This window comes from Felis catus, chromosome D4, assembly GCF_018350175.1.
Source record: "Felis catus isolate Fca126 chromosome D4, F.catus_Fca126_mat1.0, whole genome shotgun sequence".
Classification (NCBI taxonomy): domain Eukaryota; kingdom Metazoa; phylum Chordata; class Mammalia; order Carnivora; family Felidae; genus Felis; species Felis catus.
The window spans coordinates 66,254,312-66,272,618 of record NC_058380.1 but is presented as its reverse complement, the minus strand read 5'-3'; the positions used below and the strand labels follow the sequence as shown (position 1 = coordinate 66,272,618).

Here is an 18,307-nt window from a genome sequence, read left to right as displayed (position 1 = left end):
CCAATGGGGGGCAACTTTGTGTGCATACAAAGGAGCAGAGATGGTGTGTTTAAGCACAGCAGGCTGCCTGGCTTTCTCCTTTCAACAAATGGTCCTTACCTACCTGACACTCTCCCAGGGCTGGGAATGCAAAGCTGATGGGAGTGTTTGCCTTCAGGGGGTCCTCATATTGTGGTGAGGAGGCCAGTGATAGATGATTTCAGGGGCTGGAGGAAAAGGCTCTAGGAGGAATATGCACCGGTTACTATTACAGGAGAAGGGCTTCTAAGCTTAGTCTGAGATTTTAGTAAAGGAAATGATGCCTGAGTAAGTCTGTCTTGAAGAATGAATAGTAAGTAGTGAACCAGATGAAGCAGGATAGGAAGCATTTTCCTTCCTCGAGGAGAACACAGAGGTATGGAGTAATAGGTACAACATGAGAACTGTAGACAATTCAGTGTTGTTAAAGCCTGGAGAGTGGTAGGAGAGGCTGGAGATTTGATCAGTTGTTTAATTAACTTTGCTCTGGATTTCCCAAAGCCCAAGAACATTAGGCACCCATGTTATTTTTTAAATTCACAGCACTCTGTCTTATTTCCCCCCTCAGTGTCAGCTGTTGCTGGAAGTGGCCTGGCCCCTATTTATCTTCCTGATTCTGATCTCTGTTCGGCTGAGCTACCCACCCTATGAACAACATGAATGTAAGTATCTGAGCATCCTGCCTGAGACTCCCCTGGCAAGCGAAATCCAGGTAGTGGACACAGGCTACATTTGACCTGTTCCCAAGATGCTATCTTTAGGAAATACCACACATGATTTGGAACAGAAAAGCTTCTAATTCTTTGATAAGGCGTGAACTCAGGAAACCATTTTCAGTCTTAGCGAATGGTGATAACAGTAATTATAATAATAGCCAACATCTGTTTCATCCATTTTAGATCATGAAAGTAAAATAACCTTACCCATAAGTCAGAAAGTGGTGATTAAAAAAGCCTCCTGGGGCAATGCCTTAACTCAACTGTCATCTGGACCCTGCCAGTTTTTTTCATATGCGTTACGTCTTTACTGCACAATTTGCAAATCATGGAAACATATAATTTTAAGCAGCATTTATATAGAACTGCTCAGATTGACTAATATTCTTTTGTGTGATTGTCATAACAACCTTGTATGATAGACTCCTCATTGTTATCTATTGCTTTAATTTCTTGGTAAGTAAATTGAGGCTCCAAGAAGTTCAGGGACTTGCCCAAGGTCACATATCCCATAAGTAACAGGTGAAATTAAGATCAGATCATCAGACTCCCAATCATGTGTTTGGATGGTGGCCTTTAAAACAGTGAGCGTAGAAAATACAGTAATGGCTAAGAACACAAGCTCTAGATGTCAAGTTACTTGGGTTTGAATCCTGGTTTCAACACTTACTAGGCATATCACCTTGGGCAAGTGACTTAGCCTCTCTGTACCTAAGAGAATGACAGCACCTACCCCATGTGGTTGTGTTGTTCTGCAGTCACCGTCTTTGTCTCCTGGCTAGGCGTGCTGGATGGACTGACTGCAGAAATGCCCCCGTCTAAAGGGTCAATATTTATGTGGGAGGTTTAACTGGGATCTCTGTTCCATTGCTTCCATGACTTTTCCTACCATTAACCAGCTCCACTCACATCCTGTCAGCTCTACAGGCTTGCAGGATACTGTTCCTCTGGGAAGAGATGGGGTTAGGGTCACCTTTTAATTGTGTTCTTGGTCTGGTCCCATCTGTCTCACAGCACATAATGACAGTTATTTACCTGCTAATTTGCTAGTGCATATTATACCTATTGAAGTTAAAAAAACAAAAACATGAAACCACAAAACCTCAAGAACATTCTACCAAATGTCATTTTTCTGATCTCACCAAAAAAGAAAAGAGCATAAAATGAAATCTACGCTCAATTTGTGGGCCAGGGAGGTAATTCTGCTTTTCTTTTGGTGCCCTGAAGATTAGTGAATGAATGCATGTTTGATTTTATTGAATCATTACCCTAAGCTTCACTGAAGTACACATTTTAGGGAAAACTCCGCTTTTTCATCTGCTAGGCTATAATCTCTCAGGAATGATCACAAACAGGCAAGATGGTGTAGTAGAACATCTTGCAGACCATCATGCAGACCTTGGCATCAGACAAATTGGGGTTTGTTTGGATCCTTGCTACACTACTTGCTGAGATTGTGCTCTTGGACAAGTTGTGAAATCTTAACCCAGAGCCCTCTGGATGTAGACTATAGATTCTCAGAAATGTGAAGTTCCTATTCTTACAGAAGGCAGGTGAGACTTTAATCCCCCTTTGTGTACTTCTTGCAACCTTACCTCCTGCTCTCACCACCTTCTAGGGACATAGCCAGAAGAACAGAGAGCTCAGATAAAGCTTGCAGAAGTGTCTTTCTCTGGGAATAAAGGATTGGTGTATAACTGTTCCCCATAAATCTTCCCCGATTTGGTCAAGAGCCATTAAGGTCGTAATCACTTCTGTGGGCCCTGGGAGTCCATTATGCTATTTGATTGTCCTCCTGTATACCTAGTGCCAAGTCCCCTAGTGCCTAGTGCCTAGTACCTGCTTTTTTTCCCCCCCACATTGGGGGATACAACCTATAGGAAAGGGTCTTTGCTTTACTCCACAAGGATCAGTCTAAAATAACTTCGCCTTCCATTGCCCTGTGTTGCCTGGACCAACATCACCCTGTCTTTGGTGCCAAGTATCTCCAGGAGGTTAAAGAGGAGAATCCCTTGATTCTTCGAGCGTTTGGTTGGGTTACATAAATTTCACCTGCATGAAGAGCAGCTGACTTAGGCAAGGGACCTTGTTTGGTTTTCCTTGAACTATTAACAGGGAGATAAGGAGGTTAACTGAGTAAATGTTCAACAGGCCAGAGTCCCTGTAAAGGTTGGCCACAGTGATCAGATCTTGTCACATCCTTGCTTTGGATGTTGCCTCTCTGGTTGGACTATGGATGGAAGAAAAAGGAAGAAGGACCCCAATATTGAAATTGCAAAGGGTAGCAAACTCCTGGCTATAGTTTACCTTCTGGGTAGACTTTGTTAGCACATTTGTATGAAAAGAGTAAGATGAGTAAAACAGGATTCCTGCTTTGGAGGATGGTGGTAGCTGTGAGGTGGAGAGGCTGTTCCTGGCTGGACAGTAGCAGAGTGAGTACTATTGTAGGTGCACAACCACAGTGCCTCAGTAATCCTGACAGGCTCACTCATTGAGCCTTTACCCTGTGCCAGGCACTCTGATACATGCTTTGCCTGTAAGAATGCATGCAATACTCACCACAGCTCTGTGAAGTAGATTGTATTTTTATCACCATTTTACAGATCAGGAAACCGAGGTAGGAGTTCAGTAACTTGGCTGAAGTTGCTACTTAGCATGTTTTGGGGACTAGATGTGAAACCCAGTTAGTCTAACCTCAAAATCTGTAAAGCCACATAGTTCTTCATCACCTAGAGCCACTGTTTTTTTTTTTTTTTTTTTAATGTTTATTTATTTATTTTTGGAGAGAGAGAGATGTGTGTGCATTCAGGGCAGGGACAGAGAGGGGGAGAGAGAATCCCAAGCACAATCTGAGCTGTCAGTGCAGAGCCTGATGCAGGGCTTGATCCCACGACCCTGAAATCATAACCTGAGCCAAAATCAAGAGTTGGACACTTAGCTGACTGAGCTACTCAGGTGCTTTGAGCCATTGTTTTTAATGGCCATTAACTCTTTTAGGATCACGGATAACCCAGAGAATATGATGAAAGCTGGAGCCATGCATGGCCTTTCTGTCCAAACCACACATGCTTGGTTCTCACGTTAAAAGCTCCTGGTTCCAGGGTTCATTTATCTTGATCCTCGTAAGGGGCACCTGTAGCTGACAACCTCACACGATCTGTGCCTTTGACACATGGGACCAGCCCCAGTCTCCCCAGTCATGCTGTTTTTTTTTTTTTTTTTAATTTTTTTTTTTTTCAACGTTTATTTATTTTTGGGACAGAGAGAGACAGAGCATGAACGGGGGAGGGGCAGAGAGAGAGGGAGACACAGAATCGGAAACAGGCTCCAGGCTCTGAGCCATCAGCCCAGAGCCTGACGCGGGGCTCGAACTCACAGACCGTGAGATCGTGACCTGGCTGAAGTCGGACGCTTAACCAACTGCGCCACCCAGGCGCCCCCCAGTCATGCTGTTTTTAAGAAGCGCCTCCATAATGAAGGGAAAGAAGAGTGAAGGGGTGACCTATGGGATGGGGCTCAGTGTTTTGATAAGCGACAGAACAGCAATGACAACAAATATAGCTTCACAGATGACATCTGATCCCAAGTCAGCATGGTTATTAGGTGCCTTTGAGGAGCTTGTGAGCTGGCAGAGGAGGAGAAACTGAGATGTTTGGCCAACAGAGGACAGTACCTCAGGAATAAGGGAAGGAACATGGATCGGGATCACGGACATGTGGGTTCTACTCCTAGTCCTGCCCGCTGTCTCCTTGAGCATTCTTCACCTGACACTTCATCTGGCTGTGGTTTCCTTAGAGCATGAAGGAACTAGATAATAAGGTCATTCCCAGGGCCCGTCCACATCTCCGAAAGGTAAGGCAGGAGGTGGAAGGTCGAATAATGATGGCCAAGTGCTTGCTACACATCAGGCACTTTTTGTATATGGTCTTCCTCTACTACTGTCGTCACTTCCCCAGGACTGGGGCCTTGAATCCCATTCCCCAGGTGATGTCAAGTAGATTAAGAACTACTATCTGATGCCAAGTTTCTGACTCAGGGTAGGATGTGTCCAGAGGTGGCTGGTCTCTGTGATGTAGGTAATGGGACAGACAGAATTGGGATGAAGCAATGTATGGGTGGAACCAAAAGAGATAAAGGTTCCTATCAAGTCCCGGAATCACTTCAAGAATTAATGTTTCTCTTTGTGTTTTTCCTCTTGATTTCATAGGCCACTTTCCAAACAAAGCCATGCCCTCTGCAGGAACGCTTCCTTGGGTTCAGGGGATTATCTGTAATGCCAATAACCCTTGTTTCCGTTATCCGACTCCTGGTGAGGCCCCTGGAGTTGTTGGAAACTTTAACAAATCCATGTAAGTACTATATCAGGTTTTCTTTCCAAACTTGTCAGTTAATACTTTTTCTTCCTTTCTCAACCTCCAGAGAATTTTGAATGGTTGAATTTGAGTGAAGTTGCTTTTGTAAAGGTTTGAAGAATGAGGGCTGGGAGGATTGCCACCAGGATTTAAGACTATGGGGACCTTACTTTGGTGCATTTTAGGAGTAACAGTATGTAGCTAAGAGTCATGTGGTTGGGGGCCATATTTCTAGAAACTGGTCAATAAGTAGGGAAGGGGAGACATAGCAGAGTTCTGTCCATTAATTATCCTACTCATTTAGCAAAACTTCCTGTGCATCTGAAATGGCTGCTCTCGGAGCTGGGGGAGGTGGTGCAGAGGTGAGCATGGGAGGGGGCCTGCCATCAAGGAGCGCATGGCTAAGGATCAGAGAATTTAGTCCTCTGCTTCCAGATCCACTCTTACTCTGTCACTGCCCTGTCATACTGCAGTGTCCCTATGTCTGCAGGTCTTTTCTCTTCCCCGGGTATGAGCTCCCTGACAGCCAGGATGTTGCTTCCTTTGCTCTTGTATCCCTGGCTCCCGGCTTCAATATTGGACATAGTATGGACTTGATAAGTGTTTGTGAAGTGAGGAAGATTGAAGATTGAAGATTCTTGGAATGCACAGAACCGTGGCATGAGTTGGAGTGGACAAAGGACTCTACGAGATGTATTAGGACAGTTCTGAGGAAGCAGCAGTTGGGGCAGGCAGGGCCACATTACAGTGTTCATGGACCTCAGGCTTTGTAGCTTTCATGGACCCCCTTTTATAACTGTGTTGGTAAAAAAAATGGATATAATCTAGGTTGAATTCATCATCATATATATTCATTTGAATTTCTGAATTTCATTTTTTATTCTGATTTTAAAAGAAATGAAAAAATTTTGTGGACCCCTAAGAATATTCTGGGCCATAGGCACTGTGTCTACTTGTCTCGTGGATAAGTTGGCCCTGGATGTGTGTGTGTGTGTGTGTGTGTGTAAGAGAGGGCTTCCTGGAGAGGAGGCACATGGGCTGGGCCTTGCAGGGTGATAAGATTTGGTTGTGTGCACACACGGAAGAGCGTGTAGGGCAAAGGATTGTGCCAGGTGGGCGGGAGCATGGGGTATTCATGGAGCTGGGGTGGGAAGTGGTAGGAGGGGACCGGAGCTGGCCCACAGGAGACCTGGCAGCCAGGCTGGGGCATGCTTTCCTGGCAGGTACTTTCCTCAAGCCAGAGTGGCAGCTGGTCTAACTGGGGCTTTTCTTCTTTTCTTGCACCTCCTACAGTGTGTCTCGCCTGTTCTCAGATGCTCAGCGGCTTCTTTTATACAGTCAGAAAGACACCAGCATGAAGGACATGCACCAAGTTCTAAGGACATTACAGCAGATTGAGAATTACAACTCAAGTAAGCACAAAGCCTTCTGTGTGTTGGTTCATAATTGGAAATTGACCTGCACGGGGGTGAGATGGCAGCCCGGATGGCCTGGCACTTGTTCCTTTTAGCTCTTTCCTGGGGAGCTTTCTTCCTCAGTGGCTGGGCCATAAGACCTCTCTGCAGGAGGTGTTTGAGAAGAAACGAGGCCGACTGTGAATTTGCTGGCCTCCTCCTGGGGACAGAGGAAAAATCCCCAGAGAGGAATGTCACAGGCCCAGCATTAGGACAATTGGGGGGTGCAGGTTGCTGCCAAGTTCATTTTTTTGGGGTTGCGCGTATGGTTGCTGCAAATGGGCACATTTATAGACGGGATAATTACATGCGTATAAGAATGGTTAGAGTTGCAGCTTGGTATGGATAGGTGAAAGTTAAGCCTTTGTTTCTTTCTTTTTTTTTTTTTTTTTCAACGTTTATTTATTTTTGGGACAGAGAGAGACAGAGCATGAACGGGGGAGGGGCAGAGAGAGAGGGACACACAGAATCGGAAACAGGCTCCAGGCTCTGAGCCATCATCAGCCCAGAGCCCGACGCGGGGCTCGAACTCCCAGACCGTGAGATCGTGACCTGGCTGAAGTCGGACGCTTAACCGACTGCGCCACCCAGGCGCCCCAAGCCTTTATTCCTAAAAGGGAAATGCAGCTCATCTTCCCCCTGGTCATTCGGTTTAGTCTGATGGGCATTTGAAGTCTGATTTTAAAGAGTGGTCTTTATCTGCGATCTGGTGAGTGCCTGGGTAGTTTTTCGCCTGCCACTGAGGAAGTGTCTGAGGAGCAGGTGGCTTGCTGCCTCAGGGATCGGCTGCACGAGTCAGAGTCACGGAGCAGCCTTCCAGGCAGGTAGTGGCCGGCCAAGGGGCCGGGGTGCGGGGTGCGGGGGTAGCGGTCTCCTGAGTGCAGGCAGTCCCGGTATACACAGTCTGTAGACAGTAGCAAAGCAATAATGAAGCCGACAGAGAGTCGGTCTGCTTTCTATCATCACCCTGTGGTTCTAAACAATGTTGGTCATACGTTATTACTCCCCATCATGGGCCACTTGTTGCCACTGCTCCATCCGAGACAGTACTTTGTACTGAGTTTGGTGTTTTGGGAGGGCTGGGGAGGGTCAGCTTCTGCTGAAAAGCCTCCCAGTTTGTGACCCACTTGGCAAAAGAAGAAATGGTGTAAAGTGCTAGAATTTCAACCAGCCTTGGAGCGTTTTCTTGGGAAGACAGAACCGTGCTTTCGCTGGGCAAGAGAAGAGGCAGTGAGCAGTGTGGGAACTGATGACACACGGAGTCGTGTGTGGGTGGCATGGAGCAGGTGTTGCTTCCCCTCAAGAGAGGCGTGGCTGTGCTGAGCTGCCTGGGTCGGCTGCGAGGGGCTCCTGGCTGACCACTCCGTGCTGTGTGGCCTGGCCATCCTCTTGCCCTGTAGGCCCCTAACCCTGCACACATGTGTCTGTCCCAGCACCAATCATAGTCACAGCCACCAAAGTTTCAGTCCTTTCTGATCTGGAGGGTCCCTGTCTGGTGGACCAGAGGATAGCTAGGGTTATTTCTCCTACTACAGAGAGACCGTGTAGGATATATTATTTTGCAGCTTTGTGACTTGGTAAATAAGTCATTGAGGCCCTTTTAGGCCACTCTCCTCCTCTGTAAAATGGGGACAATAGGAGAACTTATCTCGTAGGATTGTTGTGGGGAATAACATGTGATTGCTTGAAAACAGCACCTGGCACATAGAAAACACTTTGTGAATACGAGCTAGCATTATTTTGAAGTGGTGACATCTTGGGCAAACCACTTAAAACCCCTCTGAGCCTTAATTTCTCCAGCTATAAAATAACGGGTAGCTTGCAACGTAAAATGTCAAACCTAACACAGTGTCTGGCACAGTAGTAGATGTGTAATAACTGGGAGCCAGTATTACTCGTAGGTGTCAGTGAAGCATTTCTGAGCACCTGGCCTTCCTCTTCTGCCTTTCAATTTCATGGCTGGAGAAACAGACTTACTGATGGGGCTGAGTTGTTAAGCAGAGTTTCAGATCTTAGTGGAAGCTTCGTTAGATACAGAACCATTTTTCTTTTTGAGCAGCTGGAGACATGAATTAGGGTGGAGAAGAGAAGACAAACCTATGTCCAAAAAACGTTCTGTGCAAAGCTCTGAAGAGAGAGGGTTTCCTGTGATTTTGATTATATCATGCCAGTGCTTAGTACCCGTCTCTCCATTCACTGGTCCATTCCTTTTTCTGTGCTGCAGCTACTTAAATTGTTTCCACCTTTCTTTGCCTGTCTTGCATTCCTGACCTGGGCCTCAGAATGGAGGGAAATGCACAGGGATGGCGTTTCTTCCTAGGCGAAATCAGTAACTTTTTGCCAAATTCGAATAGCACTGTAGATTTCAGAGAGAATCCGAGCCTGGGGTATGTCCACGTACATCCTGACCGAGAGCCCTGTGTTTATCTGCACTGAGAGCCCTACTCACAGTATAATGGGCTTAGTTAGCCCTCTTATCCTGCCATTGGTGGGATTGGACAAATCCTTGGTCTGGAGTCTTGCCCTCATCAACCTTCTCTGCTCCACACCTACTTCCTGAATGGGACCTACCTCTCACATGGCAGCTCACTTTGGGTATTGATAGCTCTAATTAGCAGAAAATATTCACTACTCCCACTATACCTTCCAGACAGTGGGGCTAATTCCATTTCCCTTGAAATATTTAAAGACAGCTCTTGTGTTTTTTTTCCCCCTTTCTTCCTGAAGTCTTTGATTTTTTTTCTAGGCTAAATGTCCTTCATTCCTCTTCTGGATTGTTTTTTCCTCTCCTATTTCTGCCTCTCCTTTGGTTGTGTTTCAGTGTGTGTATGTCCTCCTTGAAGTTTATCAGAAATCACGGCAGTATTCCAGCGCAGAGTAGAAGGGGATTTTTGCCTCCCCTGTTCTGAGCAACTATATTTCTGTTAATGCAATATGAGATTGCATTAGACTTTTTGGCATCCACGTCACACTGTTGAGTTCTATTCCATGTGCAATCAACCAAAATTACAGTCTTTTAAATACACAGTATTGCAAATTACTTGTTCTCCATTTCTTAATCATGCTGTTGGTCTTTTGAACCGAGAGGGAAAATAATCTGTCTCTTTTTTATTTTACATTTTTTAATTCCCTATGTCATTTTGTCCTACCCAAACCATTTTAGATTCTGATTTTGCCATGTGTACATTTGCTGCTTCTTACTGTTGTCTGTCATGTAGGAATTTGATAAATAGCTCTCTTTGTTCTCATCCAAGACATTAATAACTATAAACCAAGGCTTGAGGTTTGGATCAGTCCACTGGAGACTAATAGCCCCTTTGGACACTATCGCTCAGGCTCTTACGGATTCACCAGCCTATGGTGTCGTCTGTGCTGGACTCCTGCTTCTGTGATCTAATTGAAGGACTTGTTATTTACTTCAGCTTGTATCTGCTAGATTCATTGAACTATCCACAGATAATTTGTGTTTATGGGGGTCTCTACTCAGATACTACCTCCTATTCCCATGGTTTCCTGGGCTAGAGAGTGTGATTTTACTTCTACTTATTGGATTAGACCTTAGAGGTCTTTTAGTTCATTTATAGATAAATGGGTTGACTGATTCAATCATTCAGCCAATATTTATTGAACGTAGTATGTACCAACCACTGTTCTAAGTGCTGGGACACAGAGATGTACAAAACAAATATGGCCCCTATTCATATGGAACTTCCAGAAAATAATCTGACTTAGAAGGGGGAGGAACTTTTCCAAGTTTGCATAGCCACCAGAAGGTTAATCTAGGAATGGAACACAGCTAAATGTGTGCTGCTCCATGAAATTCTCTTTCTACAGAATTCTCTTTCTTGTGCTGTTCCAATAATCTTTCAACTGAAAAGGCCTCTAATTTTCAGAATTAAATCATAGACAAGTCTAATTATTCTTGAAACCATCCTAATGAGAAACCCATGTAGGAAGCCTTACAGAGGGTCCCCACCCTGTTTCCTCATCACTGGAACTTGTTGGACATTTTATTATTTTCTTCCTAAACCTATAACCACACAGGGTAAGCAGTGGTTAAATTAATGTTTGGGAGTCCATATGAGGAACATTCATCCTTCCTAAGTCCCTGTCATGACTGCAACCCAATGGAAATATAAAAATTGAACAAATTCTCAGGAACTCTAGAAGAAATGACATTTATATTCTGTCTCTGTGAGATGCAGACTGGCAAAGATTAGTGTTTCTCTGGATGACTTTTGTGTAGTATCTGAGATTATTTCAATGGCAGACAGATGACAACTTTTAATTTTAACCCATATCAAATTGCAACTTCATGGGGATTATTGCATAGAAGGATGTAAACTAGAGAAAATTAATTTAAAGAATACATAGTTTTATGTGCATATGGTAAAACTTGTGAGAGCAGTTTGTAAATGATGGAAAATTGGAAAATGCTGGTGTAAGAGAAAGATTTTGGGGCTTTGGATTAAGATTTGTTTGGGGAACAAATTCAGATTCTACCCTTCGTTATCTGTGAATGTTGGGCATATTTAGATTATCTCTGACCCTCCGTTTACCTAGAACATAGAGATTAGCTACCCCAAGGGTCATTGAGCATCAAATCAGATGACATCTGTGGATGGCCAATGGTGGAGGCACAGCACATAGTTGACACACAATAAATCTGATTTGGTTCATTTCCCCTTTTGCTCCTGGCTGACTGTTTGGCTTCACCAATTTGTTCGACCTCTCTGGGCCTCACCTTTCCTTGCCTTGAAATTGGGACTTTGGCAAAACAGCCTGAAAATGTTTCATCTTAGAAACTTGGTCAGTACTTGGATAGGGGGATCACCTGGGAGTACCCAGTGATGTGGACTATTCCCTAGACTGTAGTTCTTGAGGGCAGGACTGGGCCTTGTTCATGACTCTCCGCCACGTATTAGCACAGTAGCAGACACATGGCAAGCCATCAGTGGACCTTTGGAGAATAAAAGTGAGAGAAAATACCTGCCTTTTCTTCTTCACAGAGTATTTTGAGGGTCAAGTGAGAGTACTTTGAAAAGTGTAAAATCCCAGCACATGTGATTTTCAAGTTGATTCCCTTATGTGAACCCAAGTCAACTGGGCTGTAAATAATAATGACAGAAGTTCTTAAGACAGTTTCGGGTCTCTTTTTTCCACAAGGTTTACCTTCCAGAACTTTACAGGAAGTGCTCCCATGAACCTGGGAGACTGGAAGTAGATTTACTGAGAAGCTAAAGAAGTTTTACTTTCTAGCCCCCTGTCAAGGACTTGGTAGGAGTCTTAGCAATCAAAAATTGTCAAAGTAGGATTTTTAAAAAAATATTATTTTTCATAAAGAGAGTCCCCCCCCAAAGTGTGTCAGCTTCAGGCCTCACAAACCTGCATCTGCTCTTGTCAGAGGCTCTTGGGGGGGCAGGAAGAACTGCCACCTTCCTCAACCTCCTCCTTGGTCCCTGCCCTCAGGCTCTGTCACCACTCCAGTCCACCTGCCCCTCTTTGGTGAATCTGGCATGTTCAGATGGGGTGACTAGCATATTGGCCAGAGCCAAGGCCTCCCCAGTGGGGCTGGTGCTGCTCAGATCAGGATTGGTCTGGAGAAGATGTTTGCTCTGTTCTGTCTTTACTGCTTATTTCCCTTTGAGCTGTTTAAATGCATTGCCTAGTCCTACCCACCAGGCTTACTAGCCAGTTTCCTGCTGAACATTTCTGCTCAGGCATCATCTTTGCCCCAATGCCGGAATGTTCACTATTGACTCTCCTTCATCTTTAGATGGCACCATGAGGCCAGGCTCCTCTTGACTTTGTTCCATATACAGGATCAGGACTTCCTGCTTGGCTGGAAGTTGGGAAATGCACATCCTGGGGCTGAGGTTTCTTGCCCTCCTGAGTGGACCATCCTCACATCCCATATAAGAAGTTCCCAACTCCTCTATTTTCACAGTTAGCTAGGCTCTTGTCACTGCCATATACCATGGCTTCTCCCTCAGCCTCACCATTGCTCATGCTGCCCCAGGACAATTCCTGTACCTGTGGAGGTACTGTGGAGGTTCTCTCTCTTTATCTGCTATGGCCTGGCCAGATGGACAAGGCTGTGGGTAGGTTCTGTGGTGGCTGGATGCCCCAGTCTCCCCTGCCTAAGGGATTCAGCAACTTCCATCCTTTGCCAAGATCTTAGCTCTCCAGGTGTCAAGCCCAGTCTCACATTACAGCCACCATAATGCTCTTTAACAGAAAAGCTCAGTAGGTACCCTGTGGGACTTCAGAAGATTATTTTCTGGACCTGCTTCATGAATTAGGCCAGGCCAGTAGGTGGGACAGTTGAGAGATGGCTTTCAAGCTATATGTAGGGCTGGCAAGTTACACATTTCTGTGGATGCCATGTACACCAGAGTCCATGTGAGTGGTACTCCTCTGAGAAGTATGCTCCCTGAAGTTGGGTAGAGCGTATATGGCTCTTTCTATGGCCTGGGGTACCATCTCAGCATCTCCCAGTGCAGGCTTCCTGTGGCCCCCGATTCAGAGACTTCTGCAATGCCTTCTGTCTAGAATGTAGAGCCCTCTGAAGCTTATGAAAACTTTTCCAGGAAAGGACAAGGAAGAACTTTGGGCATTTTGTCACTGGGCTGGAGATGTCCCTTTGGAGGACATGCCGCATCATTGAGATCAAGGGTTGGAAAGAGGAGGGGGGCGGTCAGGGCAGCAATGCATGCATCCCAACATCTTGACTTGTGTCTTTAGCTTCTCCATCCCTTCAGCTAGATTTTTGTATGTCAGTGGCATGGCTATTATTTTCTGTATATTCATGGTACAGATCTGGTTTGTTGGACTTTGTCGTGTGGCTCTGTAAGACTTTTGTAAGTCCTGAGGGTTATGCTGGATTTTACTTAAGGAAAAGGGCCATAACTTTCTGACTGTTGGATTTACTGGTAACGCTGAGAACTCACTATGTGGACCTTTGATTCTGCTTTGATCTTTGAAAGTCAAGAAGACATGATCCTCCAGAGGGCAGGGCGGACTTTGGTCACATGGCAAGGTAGTTGGCTGTTGCAGGGAGTTGAGGAAGAAGATATAAAATCATCATTTTATAAAAACCCACTGGGCAGTATAATTTAGCACTAAGAGAACACTGGGCAGCCAGGCTGACTTGGTCTCCAAATCCTGGCTCTTCTGATTATCTGCTCTGTGACCTTGGAGAATCCCATAACAGCTCTGGCTCAGTTTCCTCAAAATGGAGATACGAATCAGCTAATACGGGTAAAGCATTCAGTGCAGTGCTTGGCACCTACGAGTCACCAGGCTTAGACTTTAGTTCACTGCATTTTCACAACCATCATGTGAGATTAGGAATTTTGTTCCTCGTTATATGCAAGAAGGAGCTGAAGTTCAGAGAGGCTAAGTAACTTACGCAAGGAAGCATATCTGGCAAGGGGAGGAAAGGGGCTGGAACTTCAGTCGTTCATACTCTGCTACTACTGCATCCTAAAGAGAGCAGCCCAGGGGAGCCAGAAACTTTCCCAAGGTCACAGGATATTGGGCGTGGATGGGCCTGGATCAACAAGGAGACAAGAGGGCTTCCGAGAGAAGTGTCAGACTTCCTCCACTTCCCAGCTTTGTGGGGAACAGGCATGGGTGGAATGTTCCCCAAGGCCCATCTACAAAGAACATCCCGTGACTCACCGTCATTTCTCCTTCCCTGCCTGAACCATTTGGACAGCCACTGAAGTTGAGGCTGCAGCCCCAAACTTTGCTTTCTGTCCCTTTGTGCGCCCCACCCCCCCACCCCCATGAGTCATGTTGTTGGGACATCTGATGACATATGTGTCAACATATGTCATCAGACTGGAAATTCCTTGAAATCTTTGCGTGATTGCAATTCACGTTCTGCATGCACTTGTCAAACGTCCTGATCTGGGGCCTTGGGTTTCATATTTTGAAATCTTTCCAATCTAACACAAGAACGTTTTCCCAGAGCTGTCATGGCCAGGCTGTGTCCCAGAGCCCAGGGCGCTAGTTTCCATCCAGGGTAGCGGCCTGGCCCCAGCAAGGCTGTAATCAGGTGGATACAGTGCTGTACTGCTATGTTGAAATATTACTTGAACTAAATCGAATCAAAGGTCAGCTTTACCAGACAAGAATAGAAAACACAATTACGCTCAATTACAGGACATCGTGTACTCCGTAACGTCAGCCTGCCTTTAAAAAGTTGGATTGTTAGCATCAAGAACAGTGTTTCATGTGTCTTGCTTTTCCAGTATATGATTTATTTACCCCGTGGGAGGCAGGTAGCAATTGGGGAGTCCAACGTGCTTCTAGTTAAAAGCTTTCTATTTCTTGCCTTCTCATCACTGTTGTGTTGAGGCACAAAAGGCAATCTTGGAGTGGCACCTTGTCCACCAGATGAAGTTGCACCAAGTCATGATGCCATTTTACATTTTAATAAATTGTTACATTCAAGGCTTACAGTGGCATTAGCGGATTGGTTTTATCATCTCCATTTTATTAACGAGGCAACTGGGGCTCAAAAGGGATAGGTCTGTTGCCTAAGATCACAGAAGAAAGCTGTAAATTGAATCTGGGTCTGTTTGACCCCAAGGCTTAGCATCTTTCCACCGTACCATGCTGCCATGTTGCCTTATTCCAATACCAGGAAGCATGGGTGGCATCATCATCTTTTGATGCCAAAAATGTAATGAAGTGATTTTAAAGAGTAAAGTGATTCATTGTAATTCCCCATAAAGTAGAAAGAGCCAAAGCTTTTAAGCCAGAGTTGATTGAATTCAGATTTACCACTTGTTTGCTTTGTGATCCTGAGCAGGATCTCAAGGGTCACAAGGGGGCTATTTCCACATTTGATAAACAGGAATACTACATTTCTTGTAAGCTTTATTTAGGGATTCTAGAAAATAACACATACATTGTATCTGATGCTTGGTAAACGCTAATTGCCTTCCTCTGCCTAGAAATCACTACTTTGTCCCTTAATATATTTTATTCATTTTAAAAATAAGGGAAAACTAAGGTATTTATACTATCATATAACAGTTATTCCTTAGTTTATGCATTATATTAACAATTATTCCTTAGTTCAGCTCTGGGAAGGAATCCCTTCTCCGACTCTGTCTCCTCATCTTCCTTTCCTTTCCTGTGTCCCTAGGCCTCTCGGGGTCCTGTGGCCAATTCTGATCCCATGCCACGTGGTGTTAGGAGTGTCTGGTCGCATTTTCAGTTGGAGACTGGCCATCAGTGAGGACTTAATGCCTCAAGCTCTTTTCTTTCTTCCCAGCTCTTTTTCTCTCCACCCTTCCTATTTGGTTCAGTCTTTCCTGTTTCTGGACTCTGGGCTTCTTCATACTTTTGGCTTCTTTCCTTCTCATTGTTCTTTGCCTTTTCTGGGCACCTTCTTCCACCTTCCCACCTCCCTGGCCTTCACAAAGCATTCTACACGCAGAGTGCTTTCGCTAATTTCTTGCTTTGTCTAATACTGGCTGCTGGTCTCTTCCTCGCTTTCTCTTCACGTGAAGAGTTCATGTGGGCCAATGTTACCTCCTCGGTTACCTTTCATTTCACATTACCTTCATTTCCTGCTGGGCTTCCAAAGCCAGCCTACTGTGCCCACTGCCTCACTGCATCAGGAGTGCTCCTGGCCAGTGTTAACACATCACCCTTTCCCCCGGGGGCCACAGTCTCTACTAGTTACTTTTCTTTTTTAATGTTTATGTATTTTTGAGAGAGAGAGAGAGAGAGAGGCAGGCAAAGGATCCAAAGTGGGCTCTTTGCGGATGGTAGAGAGCCCGATGTGCGATTCGAACTCCCAAACTGTGAGATCATGGCTTGAGCCAAGTCAGATGCTCAACTGACCGAGCCACCCAGGTGTCCCTCTACTGGTTCCTTGGGGACCTGGTTACCATTCAGGTTCTTATCAGCTGACATCAGTCCTCATTTCAGGGACTGCCAACAGCCCACCCTGCCTGCTTCTCAGGAAGACATGGGTGTGCCGCTGCCTTAGTAGAGGTGTCTCTCCACCCCCTGGTTTCAGTGATGACTGACTGTGGAGTTGCAGAGAGGGCTGGAGGCTCACAAGTCTGCTCATCTGATCCTTTCTCCCTCCCCTCTTGGAAGGCAAGGACAGGGACCATGTCTTTATATAGCATCTCTTTTGTTACAGGCTCCTGCCTTCAAGAGGCACTGAGAAATACTGCTCCTTTGAACCACAGCACTAGTGTTTTGGGTTCAGTAGCCATTTAGTAGTTTGTTGAACTAATGCAAGTTAACCCTACGTGTAAAATACTTTAAGGAATATGTGGTTCCTAAACTTAGAGCACTCCCACTGGTCTCAGGAGAAGACTCTGGCTTCCCCAGTACTTGCCTCAAAGGGTTCAGGGAGCATAACCCTAAATATTCTGGTTTCTCTTGGGACCCCTTCACATAATTGTTGTCCATGACTTTATTGGCATTTATTTTGAACTTGTTTAAAATAACCCAGACTCCTTGTAAAGGTAAACTTCTGTTTATAGAATAGTGGAGGCTCAGAGAGCTTAAGTAACCTCTCCAAGGCCACATGACTGGAAAATTCTGAAACTGAGGTTTGAACCAGGTTGGCCAGACTCTAGAACCTGAAACTCTTTGGGTACATCTTGGTATCCCCTCAGCAAGCCCTCACTGTAAGGAGGAAAACTTTTCCTGGGTTGGGAACCCCAGGCCCAGATGCATGGCAGAGAGGTTCTGAAGCTATATATATAAAAACACACACATACACCCCAAGCTCCCGATGTCCTCTCACCTGCCCTAAGGGATCACCTAGGCAGCGGCCAGTCACCGTGCCTTGCTTCGCTGTCCAGAGCCCCAAAATTTCCAGAGAAGCTCTGGTCTTCCCAGAGAAGGAGGGTCCAGCCATCTCTAGGATGCAGGCAGTAACAATCCTTGGAGAAGCAGAGACCTAACATCAGGAAAACAAAACAAAACCTTAACAACAAAAAGCACCTGAGTGTGCTTGTTACCAGCCCTTTTGTAGCAAAGAAATTTTCTCAAGGTTTTGTTTATATGGCTGGACAAGCTTCCCACTAGTTAGAATTTGACCTGGTCCCCTCCAGCCCATTGCCCATTTGACAGGGTGAGGGCTGGAGACCCTCCTGGGGTCCTTTTAAGAAGAGTATCTGAGCTTTGGATGCTGACGGATCTCTTTCTGGACTTCTTTTTTTCATTTGCCTCCTCCACCCACTTCTCAAGCAGCTGATTGCTGTGGTTCCTTTTCATGTTGAACAAAAGAGACTACAGGGATCTTGAAACTTGAGCTGGGGACGGGAGGGTACCGACCGAGAGTAACCCCAGCCGGCTCTGCTGAAGGCTTCCCTCCTCCGCCTTCCTGCCCGCCCCGCCTTCCTTGCCCTTCCCGGTCCTCAGCTGCTCTCAGTCAGCCCGGAGAGAAGCAGAAGAAACACATAGTGTCATGAAAGCATCTTGCCGTGTGCGGGGCCTCTCCCCTGGCTGCCATGGAAGTGTTTCCTAAGCTTGGTCAGCGAGGTCTGGCCCAGAGGATTGGCAAGAAACTGAGGATTCTGTTCTGTTCTTCCTCAGCCTACAAACACACACTTCACTTGTTTTGTTCTTTAGACTCCAAACTCCTGAATTGGGTTTTTTGTCTTTGTTTTTGTTTTTGTTTCTTCTTTCTTTTGCCCTGCCTTTTTGCATCTAAAGCAAAGCTCTTGGGAAATGGACAGGCCACTGTTTGCTCCTTCAGGCACAACCAAGGGGGCTGAGTTCA

The 18,307-nt window shown here is 45.5% G+C and overlaps 1 protein-coding gene across 4 annotated transcripts in view; it reads left to right on the top strand.

The window, feature by feature from the left end:
• ABCA1 (ATP binding cassette subfamily A member 1) overlaps nt 1-18,307 on the top strand; it is a 325,465-nt gene that overhangs the window by 222,027 nt on the left and 85,131 nt on the right. For all 4 annotated transcript variants that reach the window (XM_045042502.1, XM_019816257.3, XM_019816256.3 and 1 more), the window contains 3 exons: nt 587-680; nt 4,942-5,083; nt 6,380-6,498. In XM_045042502.1, coding sequence (XP_044898437.1) covers nt 587-680; nt 4,942-5,083; nt 6,380-6,498 — 355 coding nt within the window. The remainder of the gene's footprint in view (nt 1-586; nt 681-4,941; nt 5,084-6,379; nt 6,499-18,307) is intronic.